This window comes from Drosophila santomea, chromosome 2L (assembly GCF_016746245.2).
Source record: "Drosophila santomea strain STO CAGO 1482 chromosome 2L, Prin_Dsan_1.1, whole genome shotgun sequence".
In the NCBI taxonomy this organism is placed as follows: Eukaryota; Metazoa; Arthropoda; class Insecta; order Diptera; family Drosophilidae; genus Drosophila; species Drosophila santomea.
Window position 1 is genome coordinate 6,140,785 of NC_053016.2, and position 19,756 is coordinate 6,160,540.

The following is a 19,756-nucleotide window of genomic DNA, read 5'->3' on the forward strand; positions in this document are numbered from 1 at the left end:
CTGCGACTTACTTTACTTTAATAGAGAGCAAATTAGAGTTTTTTTGCCATTTTAATGATTAGGACTGAAATATCACTTTTAATAGAATGTAATTATAAATTCCTTTATGACAATATTAGAGTTCATAACATTTAGCATTTGGAGAAATCTCTCACTCATAATTATAGATACTTTTGCACCGGTTCGCCCAAAATAGTTTCCAGCTCTTGGACTGCACTGCGCGTATTCTTTTCCACACGCTGGTGCTCGTCCTCCAGCAGCTCCGCGATGAATGGAACTGTCTCCGGCAGCAGGGGAGCATAGCTTTCACCCAGTTTGCGGGCGATAGCGACGCAGCTGTTGAAGGCCAGGATCCGCACTTCGGGAGTGGGGGTGCGCGTCTTTAGGAGCACTTGGCTGTTGAGCTGCTTCCACATCACATCGTTGGTGGCCACTGCCAACTGGGCAATGCAGTTACTCAGACTTTGTTGAAGCGAATCATTTCCCAGTACCAGATCGTTTTCTAATTGGTTCACCAGCGGTGGCATCAGGGCGTTGAAGCGATGGTCATTGATAAAGTCTTCGCTGCAGTACAAGAACACATTATGCAGAGTGTTCAGTATGGCCGTTAAGAGCTCCACGTCATCTTCCTTTTCTTCGACTTCAAACTCGGGTCGAATGGAGTTGTGCTCCGTCAGCAGCCGCGAAGAGTCTTCGACAAACTCGCTGGCAAACAGCACAAACAAAGATTTTAGAGCTTCGGCAATCCGGTTGGTCAGCAGAAAGTATGTGAGACGCGTTTCCCTAGAGCTGCTCTCCAGCGCCCACTTATGTACGCGAGAGTACATGGGACGGAAGCTGGTCTCTGACAACTTTAGGATCCACGTCACAAAGGTCTCGGCAATGGCCGCCTCTACATCTGAAACCAATTGTCTCTGCAATCCTCGTCCGCGCACTTGCAGCCGGAAGTTGAGCGCTTGTAGGAAGAGATCGCTTAGAAGATCCTGAACCGGTAGCAATTGGGCTGCTGGATTGTGTCGAATGCTCTGCAGCAGCAGCTGCTGCATGAGATGTCCCAGCTCGTCGTACGCTTGCTGCTCCAACAGGCTGGAGAACGCCTTGGCGCAGCTGGGTACAAGAATGCGCACCTCCACGCCCTGGGCTACTGCAGTCCAAACGTTCGCAAGTTGCTGTTTTAGCATCTGTGTGCGTTTGTCCTGCACCAGCTGTGCATTATCTAGTTGCACTGAAAGGCGCGCCAAGCCACCGATGATGTCCACCAAGTAGGGTCCCAAGAAAAGCGGCAGCGCCTTGAAGAGCTTGTGGAGAGCTGCAATAGAATATCAATATATTTAGTTGAGGAATATTTCCAAATGGATTGTCGATGTGGAGACTTACCTGTGACAAGGGTGGAACAGACGTAGTCTGGTCCCTGTTTGAGCGAGGCCATTTGGTGAACCTGTTCCTTCAGCAACTCCGTCAGTTGGGGAGCGAACTTGGGCAATTGGGCTAAGGCGTGTGCCTTAAGACTTGCACAGATTTCGACGAGAGTCAGCACCACATTGCCCACTACTGCCTTGGGCACGTTCGCACGTCGTTTGGTGATCTTGGTCAAGGTGGCCAGAAGGGAGCGGCACTCTTCGATAAAGTCGCGTCCGTGACGGAGGGCCAACAACTGCAGAGCGTGCAACGCAGTCTGCTGAAGCTTCGCCTGCTGAGCACTGTTGGAACCGCCCTCCAGGATTCCGTTGATAATCTCTTCCAATGGCGCGAAAAGCACCTTAAAGTGTTCAGCGGCGGTTTGATTGAAGTAATCGCTCGTCGCACTCAGCTTGGTGACCAACAAGTCCATCACCTTAATGCGCACATACACATGATCATGCTGCAGTAGTTCGGTTATCACACTAAGGAAATGCTGCGGTGCCAGAAGTCCGATGGCGTTATCCAAGACATCGTGTGCATGGTTGGATAGCACACGCCAGAACTTCTCCAAAGAAGGCGTATCGGAGGCTGCTTCCAATGCTCCATTAAGAACGCCCACGTACGCGAGTGTCTTTAGGATGAATTCCTGATAATACGGAAGCAGCTCGGTGGGATCGGGTCGCTTCATCTTCTTCTCCCATTCATTGCAGCTGCTTATTCCAGAGAGGAAGTCCATGATGAGGTACTTGTAGTGCCGCAGTTGCTTGAACGTCCGGTTCCGAACATCGAAGAGCTGTTGTTCCGTGACTTGCACAGTGGAGCCTGACGCACCCGAAAGGCCGCCTTTGGTTGTCGGCAACTGGGCCAAGTAATCCAATAGACGGATGCTCGTCTGAATTGCGACCGTCGGATCTTCAAACATCAACGTCAGTTCACGGGCAAAGTCCAGTCGCGACTTGTCTGTGGACACTTTTTGTTGAACCTGCTCCAGCAGAACTTGTGACTCGAACACAATGCACAAGAACTGCCAGAGGTGCTCCTTGGGCTCCAGTACTCGGAACAGGGTAGCATAAAGTGGCAATCTACGATGGACTGGTACGTCTGCGCAAATATCAGCAAACACCTTAAGCACGGGTATAACCAGCTCATTATGTCCAGTCTTCAGAAGCAGGATGGGTATTATGGACTCCACCACATTGTGAATTATATGCAGGCTGAAGGCATCGTCGTGTCGCGCCACCGTGGAGCCAACGAACGTAAAGATTTCGACGATCTTGTGTAGAACTTGTTGCGGATACATGCCAGCACAGTGAGTGAGGAAAAGTAGCGCATGCTGTTGGGTCTGCGGATTGCGGGTATTCCTCAAGCATTGCACCACCAGCTCGATGCGGAAGCTAGATTCAGGCATAGCCTTAACGAGCTGCACCCCAGCCGTCTGTGCCGTCTGGCAGCAGTGTAACAAGCTTGAGAGAATCAGCTGCTTGGGATACTCGGCGGCACTGTGCTCTTCCAGCGTCAGACAGGCTTGAAGGAGTTCGAAGAGCGGCGGGATCAGCAGCTCGGCTCCAACCAGCTGTTTCTTGTTTTCCAAAAGCTCGAGAAGAGTCATTCCTTGCTTCCAGGACGGACTGGTAAGATCCAGTTGGGCGGCCTGGACTGATCGCCGTTTGGCGGGTTTTTGCTTCTGCACCTTGGTGTTGGCCATCTCCAAAAGGCTGTGGACTAGTGGCTGGCAATCCAAGCGACAGCGCTTCAGCAAACGATGGCTAGCCAAGAATATGCTGTCGTTGTCCGAATTGGTAGTTGACTCCACTATCAGCTTGATCAGAGCCATCTTGTGCTTGGCCTGCATTTGCTCAAAGGTCTCCGGAGTAAGGCTGTTCAGCAGGACGCAGGGAAGGGGCTGTAGCTTATTTTCAAGCTGAACATAGGTGTCGTACTGGGCGAAGCTGTCCTCAAACAGTTTCCAAGCCATATCCTTTCGGAGCAACACATTGAGCGCAACACGCCCTTCAAATTTCTCCATTACCGACTTGTAGATTTCGCTATGTGGCCATGGCAGCTGCTTTATATGCTGGTTGTCCTCCCCCGCAGTTATCTTCTTCAGGGAGTCCAGTCCCAGCGGCAGCAATTCGGATAAGAAATGCTCATCGTTGACGTGCTTCAGGCTCGCAAGCAAAACCGCGGTACAAATGGGAGGCTGCTCCGGATCGGTGGCCAAAGCCAAGACAGATCGTTTCAGTTTTGACAGCACGAGTCTTTCCTTGGCCGTGGCCTTCACTGGTTCCAGAATGGTGTATAGAATCAGGGCAAACTGTTCGTGGTCCATGCCCAACTCGCTCTTCCGCTGCAGCAACGAACGCACCAATTGCTCCACATGGGACACTAGTTTGCGATTACTGAATAGCTGCAGGGCGTTAATGGCCTGCATTCGCAGAGTTTGCAAGGGGGATCCACAGGCGTTGGCCACCCGCAGCACATGAACCAGGCTGCAGTCTAGTTCGGATTTCGGGTTGGACAGAACCGCTTCCAGAAGAAAGAAGCCTTGCAAACGGAACACGGCATAGTCAGAGTCCCGAGGCCACAATTCTGGCAGTCGCTCGAACACGTAGAAGTTTGATAGCATATCCAATCTATCTTGAGCTTCAGGCAGGATTAGTTGCAAACTTTGTTGCAGAGCTCGCGTCCACTCCTGACGCTCAGGCTGACCAGCCTCTTCCGAGAACACTTGGGCGCATATAATCTCCAGCAGACGCAGACAGAGGCGAAGCTCATCGGTCATCTGATTCCATGGTGTCGAAGCTAAAGCTGTCCATTTGGTGTTCTTCACCAAAGTCAATAGGAAATCCACATACAATTGGAGGGGGGCACAGTTGTGGGTCTTCTGACTATTGTTGACCACACGAAATTGGAGGCGGCGACTATAAAGTCCGATTTTCTCCAGCATGTGAAGGCTTTCCTGAGGCTGCAGTGCCCTCTTAGCGTAGGCAGTCAGCAGAAGTAAAAGGTGCGTCAGCTGGGAGGCTTCCTGAATGTACGACTCACCGCCATGATCTTCTACGCTTTGGAGCAACGCTCGTTCTTGGCTCAATTCCTGATTGCTGCTCGCTATTACGTCCAGGAAGTGCTGACGGTGCTCGCCGACATTAAAGTCACTGAATTTGTGTATCACTTTAAGTTCTGCCAAAAACGGGACTTTGCTGACAAAATCACTGCCAAGTAGAATCAGCAAAGCCTTGTGCTGGTGCTCAGCTAAAGCTTCGCCAGGGAAGAGCAGCGGCATCAGCGCTAATAGCACTAAATTTGTGTCATAATGGCCGCTCACAGCGGCAGAGGTCAAGTGGCGAACAGCCAGTGGTATGACAGGCTGCCATTCCTGCTCCTTTTCGGACTGAGCGCGATACAGCAGACGACATAGGGTCTGAGCCAGAGGCAACGGACCCAACATCTCGGTGAGCTCCTCGGTAGGCAATGATAGCAAGGTTGACACCACAGCACCACTATCATCATTTATCCTATCGGGCAAACATTCCTGCAGTAGCTTAACGCTTCTCTCTCGCCTTTTAGGCACATTCAAATTCTGGACTAGTTTCTGGACAGCGCTAAGTCGCCAGTCAGCGCTGTAGTGATAGAGCTTTTCGTATGCGTTCTTTGCTTTTTCATCTGTGGTGTTGAGACGGAAACCTAAAAATTAATAATAAGGATAGTTAATATTTATATTGTTATTCTAAAACTATGATTAACGCACCCAAAGCCAACTTTAAGGCCTTTTGGCGATTGCTTGTAGATGATTTGGATCTCAAGGCTTCTTTAACGCTAAGGTCAAAAGCTTCTGGATATCGTCTCTCCAGCTTCTCGAGGTAAGTGGTATACCAGGTTTGGAAGCTGGTCTTTTCCGTTTCCTGCTCATCATCCGAATCAATTACGATGGTATCTTCATCATCGTTTGAGTTGGTTTCCATGGGCTCTGGTGCATCGGTCGCAGTCTCTACAAAAGTATCCAAAAAGCAACTGAAATGGGTAAAAAATACACATATGTTAATTAAATTGGAACAGAGCCTACAGAGTTCAGGTCTACTACAAATTAATGTGGTTTCTGGTTTAAGAAATCCTTTCAACCTCCTTTTCCGAGTACTTACTTGATCAGCTGCTGAGCAGTCGGCTTTGGCATGGGCACCTCTGACAACAGGTTGTCCAAGAACAGTTTGCACGCGCTTGAAGAGGCGTCCTCCTCCCGAATGGCGGCCACGGCACCCGTCATAAGTGGCATGCAGATAGACTGGATGGCGATGTTGCTTTTAGCCAGAGCGGCCAGAGTGGAGATGAGCCACTTCTTCCCAACCAGATTTAGTACGGTTTCCGGCTTAAAGTGTGGCAAAGCGGCCTGCTGCTTGCCATAGATGCAGACAAGCAGGAGCAGGGACTCACTGTGAAGCCTCTCGAACGGGCAATTGGCCACGCGTTCCAGCAGGGCGTTGCACACCTTGCTCTTGAGCTTGGTGCGGGACACAAGCTGCGCCACGATCACATACGCGGCGGCCATAAAGTCAATGTTATCGGACACCAGGCCACGAAGCAACGACTCCAGAATAGTCGTGATGTGCCAATCCTGCAGAGGTTTGGCCGTTTGCAGGGCGCCAACGACGACGGTGGCATAGAAGTTGATCTGGGCTTGTAGCTGGTGGGCAAGTGGGCCCAGTTCCTTGACCGCCTTCTGGGTACTGCGGCAGATGAAGCCGAGGAAGGCGGGATTGCCGGCGGCTCTGTTGATAATAGTAGTCTTGGCCAGCGGAACGCCAGGACGCTGCAAGGGGCGCAGCCAGTACCAGTCGCCGTCCGATGAACGGAGCCTCATGGTCTTAACGATCTGGACAAAGATCATGGTCTCGTGATAGGGCAGAATCAGGGCCATAACGTCGCTCCGGTTGTACTCGTGCACCTGGAATCGACGCAGCAACCATTCGAATGCCATGTGTGCGGGTCGGAGCAGAAGATACGGCGAAAGCAGACGCAAGAACTTGGCGATGGCCGCGTCCAGCATGTTGTTGATCTCCGGCAGCTCCACGGATCGCTCCAGCGTCAATGTGGCCTCATCGAACAACGTCAGCTGGAACTCCTTGAAGGCCGGATTAAAGTCGGTCAGCTCCTGCAGTCCCTTTACCCCAATCTCGTAGATTGACTGCCGATTTTTGGTGGCCGCCTCCTTGGGATCGAAGAGTATGGAGGCGCGACTACGGGCATCTGCTAAAGTTACCGACGACTGCGGCGCAGCCAGTTTCTGCAGCTGCTGGGCCAACGCAGTACTCATCTTGGATGCGCTTTTGTTCCTTTTTTCTGAAGTAAATTAATGGTTAAATCGGAGAATAATAAATGCGCGGCGACCGCACTCCACACGTGTTTTGTCAGTGTGGCCAGAGTTCGCTCTGGAAGTACACTAAGAAAAAAAGTAGCTATATTGTTCATAGCGCGCATTATAGCGCAATTAGCAGACACACAAACCGTTGTACCACGGGTAACTTTGAATATTTTGTATTTGAACTAATATTTCTCAATTTACTTTGTTTTATTTTTTTAAATGCAATCTATGTAGAAATGTAGAAGAAGGGTTTTTTCTTATATATAACAATAATACAGTATAAACATTGATATTTTCAGACTTGCTTAACAATAACGACTGTTTTCATAATTTTTATGATAAATCCTTAAGTAAAAATGCAACAATCACTAGGAACCCTTAAAAGTTTGTACAGTTTCCTCCCAAATAGTACCAGCTTTAATTTTAAAAAAGGTATATATATTTTGCATATGTAAAAAATACTTAATCTCGCAGAGGTACAGATTTCCGACAAACCTTACAGTGAACGATTTAAAAACATATATGAGAATGTACGTGATGAAATGGAACATAATGCGATGGACATAATACGTATTAATGAGATTTGAAAAAATCGAATACTAATCGTAAATAAAAGCCTATGATAAAGCTAAAAGCAGAGCCGCTTGAGCGAGTTCTTCCTTCTGATTTTGGGATCACGATTCTGGGCACGTTGTGGTGGTGTCAGTCGCTCCCGGGGCATCATCAGTTTGGAGGGTGTGTCCAGCTCGGTGACCAGGCAACGCTCGCCGGGATGCGACTTGCACAGGCAGTTGACGCAGAACCGGAACTGGCAGATGACACTGGTGCATTCGGCAAAGTTGTAAGCCGGTCCCTGCGGTGATGTCCTTACCTCGTCAAGATCCAGGGACAAGAAGCGTTTGAGAGGCGGACCCGTCATGCAGGGGAATGTGCTGGTTGTGCGTCCAATAGGCGGCAGGGTCTGCGACAATAAGTTCTCGCCACCCTTGGCCGCCTCGCTTATAAAAACGCGGCTGCCGCGTCCGCATCGCGGGCACTTGACGCGCTGTGTTTGCTCGCGCAGAATCCTGCCGGCATCGACGTCCATCAGGTGGATGCTCGAGTTGCCTGAGTCCATGAGCGAGGCGGCGCTGTTGTTTAGGCTGCTGTGATTCGAGGTCTGCAATGGCACTGTGTGGTTTGCCTTGGGCACATGGCTGCACCGATTGGGCACGTGAGGATTCTCTTTGGTAAGGCTCAACTTGAGTCGGTGGTTCTGCAGGCGCTCCAGGTCCCGCTGGCTGCGATAAACGGCCTGCTTCCAGGTCGCCGACACCCTAGTCATCACGTCCAGCGTGTGGGCGCCCACATGGCGCAATATGCACTCCAGTGCCGGCTGCTCTTGGGCCAGCTTGGCGACAATGTCCAACTTCTCAACTCCGCCGTAGAAGCGATTTTTGGGCGGTTGTTCTATGTGGGGGAAGAGCAGCTTCTTGGACTTCTTGGGGCTGTTGTGAGGGGATTGAAAGTGTTTCTTGCGCCGCTTTGGCAGACTATGCGCATCCTGCAGACGCGGTGTCAAAGAGAAACGCTCCTCCTCCGCGGAGATTTGCCTCTGCGGCTGTGTTCTGGGATATGGCTTGCCCCAGTCGAGGTCCTGCTCCTGGTGGCCACCGGGCGTGTTCAGACCGCGAAAGAATGTCGTGGTGTTCGATGCATTGCGACAGTTTTCGCCCTCAGCGTCGTCCAACAAAAATGGCGTCTCCGCGGTGGAATTGTGCGGCGCCAGGAAGGATGTGTAGCCGGACTCGTTCATCTCCGACGCGAAGGAGTTTCCCTGGCTGGGGCTCTTTTTGCGCAGCGCCGCGCGCCTGTAATAGGCGCTCATCTTGAGCGAATTTTTAACTTTCGAATTGTTATGCTTTTCGCATCGGTTGCTTGTTTTTGGGCTATGGATCAGTGTGACCGCCCCGATGAAATGCCAACACGCTACCAAATGGATACCAGATCAAAAACAGAATGCTATGCACATATATATTTATATCGCGTTGCCAACCACTGGAGCTTAAATCTCATGAATGTTCGCCTGGCGCTCGCTATTTTATCTTGTGCATAATAAGAATGCGCTTGCTCAAGTTGTTGGAAATTGCCAGTTATTCTTTTAACTTAAATAACTTTAGAAATTCACAAGCACGGCTCTGAAAAACTCAAACTGTACAGTTTTGGAGTTCTGAAAAATGTAAATGATTTTACTTTGTGTGCGGTGTGTGCACACTGCCCAGTTAGCGAGTACACACTCCAACGCTAGCAAAGACGCATTCGAGACTCAAACTCTCAAAAAGGAGCAAAATAAATTAAAATGGTAATAATAAATAAAATACAGGCTGTGAAGCATTTGTTTGCTGATTAAAAATTTAATTAAGGGGGGGGTAGGGTTTTGAGGGTTCAAAAAAAGTGATTTTTTTTAATTGCATATTATGAAAGTATAGTAACTCAAGATTGTTGTCTGTAAATAGGAAGTCAATCGGAGCAAAACTCACAAAGATATAGCTTGGAAGTAGGCGGTCTCGAACGACTACCTGAGTAATCCTCAGCGGGAAGACAGCAACAAAAACTTTAAACACGTTTTCTCAAATCGATGTTTTTTGAGTCGGTGCACTCTGTATCTCAAAATCTATTCAACCGATCGTTCTCAAATTTTTTACAGTATTTCCTTACATAATTTATGAGGTAACGCTGTCGAGATTTTTTCGTTTTTGATTTTAATTTTTTTATTATTAACAACAATAGTCATGAACTTTGGCCAAAAATCGGTATTTTCACTTTCAAGTTTTGTAAAAAGTTCAAAAATTATAATAAATGGAAAAACTCGACAGGGATACCTAGAGGGACATAAAAATTGATGGAAAAACTTTGGGTATTTCATATCAGATTATCCAGTGCTGAGGTATGACGTGCACCGCAAAATGTATTTTTTCTGAGGCGCCTGCGAAGAATTGCTGCCATTCGGTCAATTTTCAATATTTTTCAACCAATATTTCACAGAATATAGTTCAAATACTACTCTTTAATGTACAATAATCAGAAATAAATTTACTTTTACCGTACGCCCAAAAAAAAATCTGTAAAAACCTGTTTTTTTCTCCCTTTAAAACCCTACCCCCCCCTTAAAGAATGTACGCAAATCGTTTGTAAATTGAAACCAATTTGATTTTATTGACTAGGTTATTTAATAATATTATATATATATTAACATACATATATTTAATATAATTAAAATTCATATAATCTGGGCGAATAAAGCTTTCAAAACATTGCATATTTTAGGCTTATCAAAATATTAACAATAATTTGATAAATGGAGCTTATATCCTGGTTTATATTACTACGTCTATAAAAAAACGATTTTAAGTTAACACAAGTATAAGAAGCTCTTTAAAAATGTAATGGTATTTTAGGTATATAAATATGTGCCAATAAAAAATATACAAAATTCCAAATAAAATTCTATAAGATGTGTGTTTTGTTTGCCGTTTGGCCCAATCAGAATTCGGCAGTCAGGATAATCTGGCCTTGGCCATCATCAGTGTCATCAAATTAACGAAAATCCCTCAATAATTTATCATTTGTTCTCCCTGACTCGTCCTTAGATTTTTCCCCTCATTTTTCCTATGTCCTTTGTGCCACTGACAAATTTGCCAGCTCGTGTTTTTTTGTGCAAATCATGACGGGGCATAGATTTGGGATTCATGTGAAAGTCTTCCTTGCGCCGCTAGGTGGATAGTTTCATCAGCTGTCCATATAGCCAACAGAAGCCCCATGACCCACCACCACTTAACCACCACTGGCCACCCAATGCCCATTCCGACGACTTCATCCACTTGCTGCGGGAAATGAGAGGTCGAGAATCTGTTGTGGTTGTCTGTTGTGTGGGGAGATAGAAAATCAATGAATGATATTTCCTTTATGAGGCTCAATTATTTGCTGCGGGGATTTGCTTTTCTTCCCCGGATTCTGTCATCTGGTTCGTGCCTCATTGTCCTTCCAAATGCTTTGGCAAAATATTTTGGGTATTTGCGCTGCCTTTTGTCAGCCAGCAGCTCCTGCGTTAATAATTTATGAATACTTGCTCGTTTATTGTTTTGCATTATTTATGGTTTTATTATTTGTCTATTTGCTGCCACAGGGGCAGGCATTAACGGGGGGGGGCGTGGCGGTGGGCAAAGATTTTGTTTTGATTTTAATTAAATCGACAGACGCACATCGGCTTAATTTAAAGTCATTTGACTGTCCTAATCTCCTTGCCACTCGCTTTTTTTTTTTTTTGGAGGAGGAGGCGTGGATTTGGTCGCATATTAATTGTCGTCGTGGCTTTGGGATTCATTTGTGGTTCATTGGTCGTGGTTTCCTTGCTTGCCTTGGGATCAGAGGGATGTTAACTGATGGCTTTGTCATTGGGAGTCGATGGAGTAGCACTATGGGCATATGCAGGACATTCAGAATGTAATTGATCTTGGGTGTTAATAAATGCAAAGTCGTATTATACAAATAATGAAAGATTTTCTATAAATATTTGGTTGGAGGAACAAAGAAGTTTGGTCCAACAAAAATGGGTTTCAATAAGAAATCGTAGCTCAATATCTTTGAGGATATGCCGTAGAAATCGTGACTATCCCTTTTTAGGAGCTAGTTGCTATTTGGCTTGCCTTGCTTCGAGAATGCTAACTGACCTTCACCCCCAAACCTTTTGTACACCAAACAATACACCAAATCCTTATGGCCGCAGGGAAATCCTTGAGGCAAATCCACGTCCAGAAGGTCGCGACATATGGATCGCATATATGCATACATATGTTTTATGTGGAGCTATGTTTGCACGGACATTGATATGCGGCTGATTAATTTGAGTTTACGCACCCGAACGACCCGAAATGATGACAAATGGAGCAAAAGGAAAGGAAAGGCAGCTCTTGTCAATATTTGCACTCAATCCGTACATATGCTCTAATTATTATCCTTTTAGCAGTGGGCAGTGCTCTGTTTGGCATTATGTCGCTGCACGCACACCCACTCCATGGTGCTTTAACCCATGACAGCCCGATCAAACATGGGTCGGTCGCTCGAATCAACTAATTATGGTAATTTACCGCGGAATGTCAACAAATATTTTGTAACCGGTTATTTTATCGCACGGCCGCGACGCACGTAAGTCCTTCGCCGATGGAGCAGGACACCCAACCACTGCGGACACACTGCAACTGAAACTGGAGGTGGAGGTGGAACTGGAGCTGGGGGAGAAACTGGAACTGGAGGAGGAGCTGGAGCTGGACAGGGCCAGTCCTTGGCAGTCGGAGCATTTGACAAACGATGTTTACCGCGGTGGGAGGCCATCCTGGATGTCCTTGCGACAACACGAAGTGGTCGGATTATTTTTAACCAAACGAACGGACAACCTCAAATGGCTGTGCAAGCAAAGTAACCCGAACTAAAACTCAAACTGAAACTGGAACTGGAACGGAGCCCAATTCGCTTGATTGTGTTTGATTTCGGCGGTGGGTTATATATATTCTCATTCTGGCTGCCTTAGGGTAGCAAGGTATTCCAGTCTATGTCTCTAAAAAACATACAAATTAGATTATAGTAGCAAAAAATCAAGCAAACATTATGACAACTATTTGTATAAGCAACTATAGAGGAATTAAAAAAACTATTATAGATTGTAAGCTTGTTGGAATTAAGTTGTTACAGTATTATTAGATTTATTAATCTTTATAACAGAGCTAAGGTAAAATAATTTGGTTTAAATCTTAATGTCAGTGTTACTTCATGTCCTTTAACTAGAGATTATTGAAATTGTTGTCTTCCAAGGTATCTCAACGTCGACCCTCCAGCACAAGTGTACAACTATTTGCTCTGTTTTATTATGGGCCACTGCGTGGTAATTCATTTTTAGTCAATAAATCGCTTGGTTACTCGTACTTTTTTGTCCTTTTACCTGGGAGTGGCGAAGCGAAAACAAAAATTAAACTGATTACCGGGCCAAAGTTGAGAGCCCGAGGAGCATTATTAATTTGATGGTAATAAGGGAATAATCGTGCTCATTTATCATTTTAATGTTTTCGCATTTCACAAAGTGGGCGAGCCACAAGTCGTTGCAGTTAAGTCTGCCAGATAAAATTTAATCATTTCTGCGATCTAATTCGCTGTGAATTGCTAGAATATAGAATATTTGTTTTGGCTTGTAGTGTTCTCAATTGAATGTGAGCAAATTTAAAAAATTAAAAATATGAAACCTATCAATCAGCAAAAATGTATTAGAAAATTAAAAATGTTATAAATAAAATCGAACTGCTCATCTTTGGAGTAACTTGCAGCATCGCAGGCAATTTGCGAAATTTGATTGATTCGCCAATTGCGATTTTTTTGTATTTTAAAAAATAAAACCATCCATTCCAGTTTTTTTTTTTTTCGATGGGACACGTGCAGTGCACATGACAAATGGCTGAACTCAGATGTGCAAATTTAAAAACGCTTTATTCGCACTTGCCAATTAGCAGATTACATTGCAGAACAATGCGTAGTACTTCGATTCGAGTAACAAAAGTGCGCTTGACTTGTACTAATTTATTTTTCTGCTTCCCTTAATTTAGATCATTTTTTACACTTTTCTAATTTCGAGTGGAGAATCCTTGACACCACGGCGCAACTGCAATTTGTCAAAGGAGCAATTGGAAAGACAAGTGTCCCGCGTGGAGAAGTGGACAAGGGTTAAGGGTCAGCCGTCTGAAGATGCCACAACTGGAAAACCCCCGAGCCCATTCGCATCCGTGTGAATTAATCATGGGGCGGTTATTTCTGTTTCAGTTTCAGTTTCGGTGTAAAAAAATGCGAAAAGTACACGGAAAAACGGCTTCAATTTGAATAATAATATGACGAAAGGGTCGGGCCAAAAAGGGTTGACAGCCAGGTGCTGGTGTGTGTGTGTGGGTGTGGGTGTGGGTGTGAATGGGTGTGTGTGGGTCAACACTTTGGGGTGTCACTGTCACTAGGTTCATTTGGCATTCACAACATGCTCGTGGCATCGCGACTCCATTGCCAATTTCATTTAGCGGCATCATTTCAGCTCGTGCCTTTGTCATTTTTTCTCAATTTCAGTCCTTTTCTTTTTTTTCCCCTCCTTTTTCTGAATGTTTCCTTTGCGATTTTTCTTCTGCTGCTGATGGAAAACAAGATAAATGATTTGAAAGTTGACTTTTCATTTCGTATATTAGCCGGAACGTGCCTCACACAGTACGCCTCACCCCTTTCATGCCAAAGTCGCCACCTGGACCTCGGCGCACTGGCTAACCGAAGCCGAACAAACGATGGGAATCTAATTGTTTTCTATTAACGAGCCTCGGCCTCGATTTGTTCCATGACTTTTACACATTCTGATCACTCGAATATATAAATATCACACACTGTTGTTTGCCTGCTCACCCCTCCGGTTTCCCAATGATTTCGTTGCGAGTCCATTCCGAGTGAGTGGGGTGTCCACCCCTCGAGGTTGTGGCCCCCACCCACCTCTATTTGGACATATGTTGCTCTGCTCGGTGCGATGATGTATGGCCCTCGGTTGTCGCCGCTGATTATGGTGGCTACAAATGCTGCGGACCATGAAGTGGTTGCTGGTTGCTGGTGCGAGCCAGACCTCGACTTGGCTGGCTGGCATGTGACTCCATAAACACTGTTTGCATATAGGATGAAATTCAATATTAATTGGACGAAACCCCAATGAGAGCTGCGTGCTAAGTGGCTATAAGTGCGCAAAACATTGAGGTTTTTGTACACGAAACACGAAATTTTATTAGTCAAATTATGTTACATTGAGATTACATGTTACACTTATTAACTTTAATTAAATTCTAAATTCTATATATTAAATATATTATTTTAAAGTAAAGGTATTGCCACATTTTGTGGTGTTAGCCATATGTCTAGATAACTCGACTCGACCAATCGAACTTAGCTTAATTGCCAAAGGCTCGCGACCAGCATGTCCCTGTAATCAGATATCATAATCGCTGAATCGAGGATGATTACATCATGGCCCTCCCATCGCCCATCCCATCGACTGATAAACGACTGACCCAAAGGGTCTCACCTTAACACCTCCTTAGGGTCACACACTCCGGCCAGATAGCTATTCCCATGGATATAATATGATGGCGATGGTGGTGCTGGTGGTGGCACTAGCACTCCCAGCTTTCTCCTCTTTTTTATCCATTTAATCAATTAAGTCATCAGCACAATATTTGTATTTGTATTTGTATTACCATTGTTTTTTTCTACTCGCCTACTTCCTGGCAGCAGATCCACGTTGATTATGATGATGATGATGATGATGGTGGTAGTGGTGCTGTTGGTGGTGGATGGGTGTTTCCCTTTCCCTTTCCCTTATTGACTTTCCTATGACATCCGAGCGATTGTCACACTATCTTACCAATTCTCGATTGGAAGTCCCTTTGTTTTTTGTCTGAGCTGATCACGTGTCTTAGGTTGCTTGAGTGGCTGCCATCGAGACACTTAATTAAGACGAAATGCCGCTGTTTTATTATTGCTATAGTAAATACTCCATAAATTTACTAATGAAAACACTTAACGACACACGTCACAAAAAAACAATGCGGGAATTCGGTTTTTATTTACCCAATATTGGTATTGTTCGTAGTATGGGAGTTGTAATATTATAATCAGCAAAGGTACTCAATCGTACTTAAGGTTTATGGGATAACTAGAACTTCCTATTATTAAAGAGGAAAATTCTGCGGGAGTGAGAACTGCTAGAAGTTTCGAAAACGAATTTGTTGTGACTTTTTCTATTCTGCATAAGAAACTCGTTTCTCCTTGAGGAAGAAGAAATTCAAGTGACATAAGACATGACAATTGGACCAACTAAGAGTTTTCCAACTTTTCCTGGAATGCCACGCGGGCCAATCTGAAATTGTTGAGAAAGAGGTGAAAAGTTCAGGGGTCCTGCTTTGAAATCCTTTCACTTAATTGTGCGTCATAAATTAAAATGCCATTTCCCAGGAACGCAAGAGGCTGATTAAGGCGATGGAAGTTCCTTGGTTTTCAATTAAAAGTTCAGCAAACAAGTTTTTTTGGTAGCTTACTTGCCTTAGAACATAAATTGCTCTATAATTTATTGGTGAATTCTTAATACCCCCTGTGAGTTGGCATTTGAGCTGGAGCAGTTCGGAAATCATATTTTCTTTTGTTGCCACAGCAACCAGCTGCAATTTATGTTTGTGCTCGCAATTAGAAATCTGTGTTCTGACAACATTCAACTCGAATCGCAATCGTAGGCCATGCAACTGCAAGCCATGTAAGTTGCAAGTGGCAAGTTGCACATGGCCCCTTGTTGGGATGCACTCGGCACTCTGTGTGTGCCACTCCATCTGGGCATAATTCTTAATGTTTTGCTTTCAATTTGCTGGGACTACTTAGGCAGCTCTTCGGGTGGCCAAACTAATTTGCATATTGGTTGACAAGGCCCCAGATGGAAACTTACTTGCAGAACTGCAGCTCCAAATAAAACAAATGCACTCAGCCACAATTCTGGCTCAGTGCTCCAAGGATGGGGCCATCTTGCATCGATTACCAAAGACCTCAACTGGACCACAGGTGGTGTAAATTGCATTTGGTAGTGGGCTCTTGAGCCATCTTTGGGTTTTCTGTTTGTTTCTTGGGTCCAGCTTATTGGATTGCGAACTTGACTTGGTGGCTTGTGTAAACAAGACTGTCGTTTATATGATAATTAAATGAATGGTAAGGTAAGAAAGCTTTCTTTTAAAGAGTTTCTGTAATATTTAAGGTAAGCAAGCTGTCTTTAATATCTTAAAGAATTTCTCAAATATTTAACGTAACAAAGATGTCATAAATATTTAGAAGATTTTCTTTAATATTTAAGGTCAGAAAGCTGTTTTAAATATCTTAAAAAATTTGTGTAATATTTAAGGTAAGAAAGCTGTCTTGAATATCTTAAAGATTTTCTCTGATATTCAAGGTAAAAAAACAGTCTTAAATATTTTAAGGAAATTTTGTACTATTTAAGGCAAGAAAGCTGACCTGAATATTATAAAGGGTTTCTTTGATATTTAATTTCAAACCAAGGCCAATTACTTGTTCTCTATCCTAGACAAAGTTTTAAACTCTTTCCCCCTAACGCAAGAGCAATGCCGTTGAAATCAATGTTAAATAAATTATGTACAACTATTTAGCAATAAATTAATCTTCATAAATCACAAATCAACAACAGGGACGACAACCTGGCGACTGTCAGGTGAATGGATAGATGGGATGAGCAGGAGCAGCGGTAGCGGCGTTCCATGAACTACATTAAATTAGAAACGAGGCGTCGTCAAGATTCCGTATAATGACAAAAGCAATTAATTTTGTGTGTGCCAGGGACTTGTGCGCCAAGGTGAACCAACCCTTTGGCGCCCAAGCCCCGATTACGTTCACAAATCGCTACAAGGCACCCCCTACCCCCCCTCCCCTTACCATCCCATCTCGACCACCCTTCTCTTCCCCTGGACAGACAATCAAAATTCCGCAGGATGTAGCAGCACCCCATTGGAAAGCTTTGCAATTAATTATGCGAATCTGACGAATCTTCTCTGCTAAGCGGGGCAACTCTTCGACTTGGCCCACACAGATACACACACACAAACACACACACACTACACACACGCACACATGCAGGAGGAGTTGCTGTTTGCCGTCAACTGGCTGGCTGGCAACATGATTTACATGGCTGCCTCCGCCGGCTAAATGTTGTGCCACGTGGAATGGGAATGGGAATGGGATGTGGGCCATACGTCTGCGCCTGTGGTAACCAAATGGGTGGGGTTGGGTGTGAAGTAAATGCAAATTTAAAGGCGTGAATAAGCCAGCGGCAAGCTGCAGAACTCTAATTGTAGACAACCCCCGTAATTATCCGCTATGGAAAAGCCATTAATGGCATTAGAGGGATTTCGTTGGGCTTGTGGGCAAAGGTGTTGCGATTCCGGATATCCTTGACAGTAATGGAGGGCAAGTGCTTGGAAACTGACTTCAATAGTATACAATATTCGGGATAATTGAGATTATGGCAGAGTTGTACACATAACTTAGCCAGCTTAGGTTTATTCCATTTTTATTATCTTTATTTATAATATTTGCCTTATTTAACTTGTTTTATTTTGCGTCTAAGCGCGGCGCATTCGACTTTATGGGCGATTCACGGGCTGGGAAACATAAACACTTGAGGATATGGCAGTGGAACAGGATTCAGTCGAAAGAGGTTGCCAAATGGGCCACACCCCTCTGCTAATTTGGGCGGAAGGAGGAAGGAGCCATAAAGTGTTTTGGACCCACTTAATGGTTTGTTTTCGGTTGACAACTTTTCGTCTGGTTGCTGCCGCCTTTTGAGAGCACTTTCCATTTGTTTGGCTTGTGGTCGCCCCATGATGAGCTGGAAATGGTGAGCCCCCGGGAAAATGGAGCTAACAACTAATTTAAAGCAATTATGTAAAAAGTTTTCACTCGAGTTTTGCACTGCGGCAGGCGCATTCAAAGTTTGGCCGCCACAAATGTCCGTTCGTAAATTTTAATTGGGAATAGTTTTAATTAAATTTGTCAAATTATGACAGAAAATTCAATTAGTTCTTGGCCATGTTTTCCTTTTTCCTTTTTTGTCAATTTCAACTCAAATGTTATTTGTTTCAACAAACTTGGCAGCGTGTTGGTGTGTGAATAAGTACGAGTAAATGGTAAAAGATTTTTCTTATGTGCCTTGCATTTTATTGATGAAGCCCACTCGTTAAAGAAGAATTCCCATTGCGTATGTTACAAATCTCATTGGTATTTAGCCGCCGATATCCCTTTCGTGATGCACTTGCTCAAAAATAATAACTAATCATAATAAGAGTTGGCAACAAAGATTCTCGGTAATCATTTCATGGGAATTTCTTTGGACTGTTACTCCATTTTAACGACACGTGCCTGCGCACGCACTTTGATTAGGGCCAAGTCAATCTACCCCATCTGGAGTTACCCTCCATAAGGAAATTACCACTTGTCACTGCCGGGTACACCAGTTACCACCACCAACGAGCTCCTCAGTAATACCCACCAATATCAGATTCCAGACTGCATAAAAACTGGAAAAGGACTACGCAAAGTCCACTTGACGCGTGCGGATTGTGGGAAGTCCTGCGAGTGTCAAATTTTTATGGCTCTGTTTGATTTCTGGCCGGCACAACGCCGCTAATGGAAGGCACTTGTTCCACCCGTTGCAATTAACGAGATTTCCAGCTTCGGGATATGGATCTATGAATCCTACGACAATATTTGCCCAAGGATAACATGTGTACGCGCAAGTGCAGTGTCATTCTTAAGTGTGGGAAATTATGAAAGCTGCATGGTGATTTTACTTTTTGGGATTTTAGATTTATCATTTGCATTTGACTATTTGATTTACTAAAGATATGAACCATACATATAGAGAAGGTATAAGTTTTGCTTACGGAGATAACTTTGGTTAACATTTTTTGTATTATTTGATTCAAAGTTATTTATTTATATTTATTTATTTATTTTTTTACGCCAATAAATAGATAGATTCTTATCTGTCCTCTGACACATAATATTCTATTAAGTCGTATATCCTATTTGATATATTTTTCGTCAAAGAAGCGTTTATTTCTCAACATAATCTCCTTTTAGCTCTATACATTTAGTCCAGCGTTTTTCCAATTTTTTATTCCTTCCAAATAATAGGTTTCTCAAGGCCCTCAAAATAGTCGTTTGTTTCTGTGATGACCTCTTCATTTGACCCGAATCTCTTACCGCCGAGCCATTTCTTCATGTTTGGAAACAAAAAATAGTCACAGGGGCTAAATCTGGAGAATATGCTGGATGGGTAGCAGTTCGTAGCCCAATTTATGAAATTTTGCCATGCTGACTACACACGTGTGCACCCGTGCATTGTCCTGA

The 19,756-nt window shown here is 44.6% G+C and overlaps 2 protein-coding genes across 2 annotated transcripts; both read right to left on the reverse strand.

Moving 5' to 3' along the window:
• Window position 1: 1 nt before the first annotated feature.
• On the reverse strand, window positions 2-6,807 carry LOC120454533 (HEAT repeat-containing protein 1 homolog). Its single transcript, XM_039640266.2, has 4 exons — window positions 5,541-6,807; window positions 5,150-5,412; window positions 1,378-5,085; window positions 2-1,309 (listed from the first exon to the last, which is right to left on the reverse strand). Exons 1-4 carry the CDS (start codon window positions 6,707-6,709, stop codon window positions 162-164), a joined length of 6,288 nt encoding a protein of 2,095 aa, XP_039496200.1. The 5' UTR covers window positions 6,710-6,807; the 3' UTR covers window positions 2-161.
• A 366-nt stretch (window positions 6,808-7,173) lies between these two features.
• Window positions 7,174-8,726, reverse strand: LOC120458482. The gene has a single exon (XM_039646143.1). It carries the CDS (start codon window positions 8,622-8,624, stop codon window positions 7,386-7,388), a length of 1,239 nt encoding a protein of 412 aa, XP_039502077.1. The 5' UTR covers window positions 8,625-8,726; the 3' UTR covers window positions 7,174-7,385.
• Window positions 8,727-19,756: the final 11,030 nt, after the last annotated feature.